Here is a 5896-nt window from a genome sequence, read left to right on the forward strand (position 1 = left end):
AGCTACTGTGAGCCGCGGGAACTTCTGATAACGTGGATCCTATATATACATATATCTTAATATATGTAAGTTAGCTCAACACGCGTAAAAATATAGTGTATCTTTATTAGCTAGCTCCTTCGTACTTCACTGTCACTTTAGCAAAAGCTCAGACGAAAAAGAGGATTAAAAGCGTGTTGCTCGTCTTCTATACAGGTATGCACTTGTTTAGCTACTGGTGTTACCACTCACTTACTCCTCGTACAGTACTGTCACAACCAAAAAAAAAAATCTTCGGAGGACCAGCTAGAATCTACTACCTCTATTCCAAGTTTTGTCATGGTTTTAATTTAAATCTGAACTGAAATCATGACAAGAATTATGCAACGGGGGAGTACTGTGCAATTCTCCACTCCACGTGGTACATACCAAGCTAGATCGAGAAGCATACTTACATGCCACACTGCAAGAGCAACATAACGTATGGTTGCACTGCTACAAGCATGTGGATTTTTTTGTGTGTGAGCCTACCCTCATAAGTTACAACCACTATGTGTGCTTCGGTGTCCTCCTCTCCCCCTCTCAACTACTAAAATTGAAGGGATAAGTCAGTCCACGAAAAGGTATCGAGGGATACTAGCCGTTCACGGGAGATCCACGCCATGAAACAGAAACTCATCATCCCATTTTTACAGTCAGAATGTAGTCCATATTTTTTTACTTTGGTCCTTGTTCCTGTGTGGTTGGAAATCTACAACAAATTTGTGATATGAGGCTTAGCCATGATGGCTAAGGCGGGCTGGCACGTCCTCGTCCACTCACTGTCGAGCCTTGCCATTCGAAATATGATTGCAAAAAGTTCCTTGTATAGAGCTTTTATTCACGAGAGCATAACCGTCTTATGTTCACATCTCATATTACTATATACGTGTCCGAAAGATTGCCGCACATTTCTAGTCAAAATGTGTTCTTGAGTCATGAGTCACCATTCTAGCTAGTTTCTAATAATAACCACTGAAAAATGTGCATTCGAAAACTTTACAAACTAGCTATGCTATTTTACTTCTCCTTGATCATCTTTAGGAACTCGACTTCAGTCAATGCTGCACCAATTAGTACTCATCATATGCCCGTACTTAGATATAAATTCAACAAAGTAATCGAGAGTGGGCATGCGTGCATCCGAGATCGATGGGTATACGAAGAAGTTTTTTGTTAGTACCTTGAGATTCATGACATCAGTTTCCAAGCATGGACTAAACAATGTCACTTTTCACCTTTTCTTCGTTCTTAGCTACAGATATAGTAATCACTAGCCAGTCATATATATCCTTGACACATAATCGCACTACCTTAAGATCACGTTCGTGCACATCAATTGATTGATCTCACATTAGATAAACACACATATATAATCGACATGCCTCCGCAATTAATCATAACGTTTTCCTCGTGGGATCAACCGATTTGAGTGAAACTGCGAAGGTTGCCACTGCTAGCTGGCAGGCTCTTTCAGAAGAGTTCACTTTACAGTAACCAAAGGAACTGGCACCACACGCATTTTCTTCTTCTTTGTAATAAGTAAAGTGAAGTAAAGCAAAAATGTTTAAAAGAATAATTAAAGCGCCCTTGTCTCATCTTTTCACACAAGCACTTTGGTTGGCCCCTAATTAGTAGACGTTTAGTCACTCATAGTTCAACCACTCACTCACTAGTCACTAGTTCTATCCCTCACTCGATCGCCAGTTTCTTTCTACCGCTTGCTTTCCACGTAACCAGTGTCAAACCAAAATGAGCCAGACTTGCCACCCGTGCAAGAAGAAACATCCTAAAGTGGCACGAGCCTACCACTACCACCACCACGTACGTTGGCCCACTGCTCCTTCCACCACCATGACCTCCGCTCCGGCCGGCCATGGCTTCTATAAAGACCCACCAGCTCCGTCCCAGCGGGCACACACACCCTCACACTTGTTCAGAGTGAAAGCTCAGGTAGACACACAGATCGCAGTCGCAGAGTCCAAAAACATACAAACACACCAACACCATGCGCGCCCCAGCGAGCCTCCTCCTGCACCGCACGGCCGCCGGCGAGACGTCCTCCTCGATGGCACCGCGTTCTACTCCGGAGCAGCAGCAGCAGCAGACGGCGCCGGCGGGGATGGCGGTGGACTCAAACATGGTGGTGATCCTGGCGTCGCTGCTCTGCGCGCTCGTCTGCGTCCTCGGCCTCGCTCTCGTCTCCCGCTGCGCGTGCCGACGACGTCGCACCTCAAGCTCCGACCACTCGCCTCCTCCACCCAAGGGGCTCAGGAAGAAGGCCATCGACGCCCTCCCCACCGTCTTGTTCGCCATCTCACCGGACTCGTCATCATCGTCAGCACCGTCGACGACGGCATGGTGTTTGGCATCCGAGTGCGCGATATGCCTCACGGAGTTCGCGGATGGGGAGAGCGTGCGCGTGCTCCCGGGATGCGGCCACGGGTTCCACGGCGCGTGCGTCGACGCCTGGCTCCGGACAAGCGCCAGCTGCCCCTCCTGCCGCGCCGCCATCTCCGGCGCCGAGCCGGCCAGGAGGACGGCGCCTGTGGAGCCGACGGTGGTCGTCGTGGTGGCCAGCGGGGGCAGCAGGTGCGGGAGGTGCGGCGAGCTGGCGGCGCCGGCTGGGAGCGGTGCTGGGGACTGCACCTTCTTGCCTTAATTAGCTTATCTTCTTCGTCGATCTTCCAATGTTTTCTTTGTTTTAGTTTCTGCTAGGCTGCCTACTTAGGTTGTCTTAATTAGCACTGTATATTAGTACTGCACTACTCTTGATCAACTCAGGTTTGTAGCAGTCATGCATTCCATGATACTTAGTTCATCAGGTTTGTATTTTTTTTTCCAAACGATCCTAGGATCGGATTTCATTATCAACAGATAACGAAACATAACGAGTATCACATGCCCATAAGGCATGTTCCAACACGAACACCACCACACAAGGAACTAAAAGGCTGCCTGGGGCAAACCAACAATCCAACACATCTAACAGTTTTATCTCCCAACACAGAGAGATAGCACCACAAAAAACACCACCAAACTAAGGTTATCACAGCTACCACCAGCCAAAAGCAGAAACCTACAGCAGATATTCACCAAGATGTAACGCATCAGGAGATGTCAACACGATCATCCTCCTCCATATCATCCTCATCAGTGTCAGCGTTCCTTGCATCCCTGATCATCAGCGGCCTCTGCGCAGGGGGAGGCCTGTTCTGAGCTCCAGCCTCGGCATTCTGGGTACTAGCCAACTTCAGAAGCCCATCAGCTCCCAAGCGCAGGTCTTCAGCGTCTTTTTCACCATGTAAACCTGCCCAGTATTTCATAAAGACAGTAGAGTAACTAATCAGTTCAGCCGGATCCTTGATCAATTTATGATCAAAACAAGCCCTATTCCTCAGTTTCCATATTGCCCAACAAATCGCAGCCAACCCCGCAATTTGCGTGTTTCTGCTTGCAGGGATAAAGCGTGGAATCCACCAAAAAAACTGAGTAAAGGAACCAGGTCTGGTTCTTGCTCCAATCAGCTTTCCAACCGCACTCCAAACGAACTTTGCAGCTGGGCAGGAGAAGAAAATGTGGGAAATACTCTCAGGACAGCTGCAGAATTGACAGGAAGCATTCCCATGCCAGTTCCTCTTTAACAGGTTGTCTTTTGTAGCAATAGCATTGTGCCAAATCATCCACAGCCAGATTTTGATTTTCAAAGGAATTTTACTTTTCCATAAGTGCTTGAAGGTTCTATCCATCCCATTACTACACAGATGATTATAAACTGATTTGACAGTAAATTTACCACTCTTTGTCCATTTCCAGTGAGGTTTATCCTGTCTGTCAGTTAACACAGTCTGTGACATGATCTGATGTAAGCCATGGATCTGCAGAGCAATATCAGGTGTCATCCAACTCCTGAAGGTAAAACTCCAGTTCATGTTGGCAGCCTCAGCAACAGAAACATCTTGCTCAATACATATATCAAAAATTTCAGGGAATCTGTCTTTTAAAGGATTCTGCCCACACCAAGCATCACACCAGAAACTAGTGTTCTTACCATTCCCCACTTTCATCCTTCTCCCTTTCAAATAAATCTGTTTCACCTGTAACATATCAGACCAGAGAGGGGAGTCTCCAGGTTTTTTCTTTGCAAGATATACACCACCCTGTTGGAGATATTTGTTCCTCATCAGATCTTGCCAAGGTCCAGAATCATTCTCAATCTTCCACCACCATTTACACATCAAGCTGATATTAAACAGATGAAGATTTTTTATGCCCAAACCACCTTTCTTTTTTGGTTTGCAAATCCAATTCCATTTGACAAAGTGGTATTTCTTTTTATCAGCACTCCCAGCCCAGAAAAAAGATCTGATGGGCCTATCAATTTGTTCAATAGTTGACTTATGGAGCAACCTCATGGACATCTGATAAACAGCAACACTGGAAAGGCAGGCATCTATTTTGACTACTCTCCCTCCAATGGACATGGCATTCCCTACCCACCCACACATCTTCTTTTTTGTTTTTTCCCCCAGAAATTTCATCTCTGCAACAGATGGTCTTCTTGCACAAACAGGAGTGCCAAGGTATTTAATTGGCCAAGTCCCTTGTTGACAATTAAAAAGGGTAGCAAAGAACTGTGATTTCATCTCATCCTCCAGGATCATCATAACCTCACTTTTCTCAAAATTGATTTTAAGCCCAGACATTGTTTCAAAAATATACAGAATGAGTTTCAAATTCACAGCTTGCTCAGCATCATCCTGAATGAGCAGAATAGTGTCGTCGGCATACTGCAGCAGAGAAATGCCTTTTTCTACTAGATTGTCAGCAAGCCCTTTGATTAGACCATTCTGTTGAGCCAGGGATATCATCTTGGATAAGCTGTTGGCAGCCATGTTGAACAGAAAAGGGGCAAAAGGATCCCCTTGTCTAACTCCCTTATAACTAGCAAAATAGGGACCAACATTGTCATTTACTTTCACACTTAAAGTACCATTTGTCACACATTTTTTGATCCACTCAAGCCAGCTCTTACTGAAGCCCTTCTGATGACAGCAATCAAACAGGAAACTCCAGTTTACTTTATCATATGCCTTCTCAAAATCAATTTTCAGCACCACCCCCTGTTGCTTTCTAAATTTGCTTTCTCTCAGAACTTCTTGGAGAAGCATAACCCCATCTGTGATATATCTCTCTTTGATGAAAGCAGTTTGATGATTGGACAACAGTTTCTCCATCACTGGGGTAACTCTGACAGTAAGAGTTTTGGTGACAATTTTGAACAAAACTTGCAATAAGCAAATAGGTCTGAACTTTTGGATCCTATCAGCATCATCACCTTTAGGAATTAAAGTAATAACACCATAGTTGATACTGGCAAGATCAATTTTATGTGCATGCAGGTCATGAAACACTGCCATAATGTCTTCCTTGATAATATCCCAGCAAGCTTGATAAAATTCAATGGGGAAACCATCAGGGCCTGCTGCCTTATTCTTCTCCATCAGATCTACTACATCTTTGACTTCTTGTTCAGTAAATCTTCTGGACAGAGTCTCCCTATCTCTGTCATCAAGTTTTTCTGCATTTTCCCATATCTCAGCATTCAGTCTGACCCCTCTATCTTCTGCAGGTCCAAACAAATTTTTATAGAACTGAGTGGCATGATTCAACAGCTCTTTATCCCCTTGAATAACTGATTCTCCATTTTTCAAAGAAAAAATCTTAGACTTTCTCTTACAACCATTGGCCAATCTATGAAAGAAAGCTGTATTACTGTCTCCTTTCAAAAGCCAATTATCTCTTGCCCTTTGTCTCCAGAAACATTCCTCCTTATCTAACATGTCAAGCATTTCTTGCTGAAGAGACGCTTTCTGCT

At 44.8% G+C, this 5896-nt stretch overlaps 1 protein-coding gene across 1 annotated transcript; it reads left to right on the plus strand.

Annotated features, from left to right (window-relative positions):
• The first annotated feature begins 1933 nt into the window (after positions 1-1933).
• Positions 1934-2840, plus strand: LOC127314003 (probable E3 ubiquitin-protein ligase ATL44). Its single transcript, XM_051344465.2, has one exon. It carries the CDS (start codon positions 2027-2029, stop codon positions 2678-2680), a length of 654 nt encoding a protein of 217 aa, XP_051200425.1. The 5' UTR covers positions 1934-2026; the 3' UTR covers positions 2681-2840.
• The last annotated feature ends 3056 nt before the right edge of the window (positions 2841-5896 follow it).

Source organism: Lolium perenne, chromosome 7 (genome assembly GCF_019359855.2).
Source record: "Lolium perenne isolate Kyuss_39 chromosome 7, Kyuss_2.0, whole genome shotgun sequence".
NCBI lineage: Eukaryota > Viridiplantae > Streptophyta > Magnoliopsida > Poales > Poaceae > Lolium > Lolium perenne.

Excerpts from the sequence above, each read along its gene's own strand:
- LOC127314003 (XM_051344465.2), top strand. The coding sequence starts at position 2,027 with ATGCGCGCCCCAGCGAGCCTCCTCCTGCACCGCACGGCCGCCGGCGAG.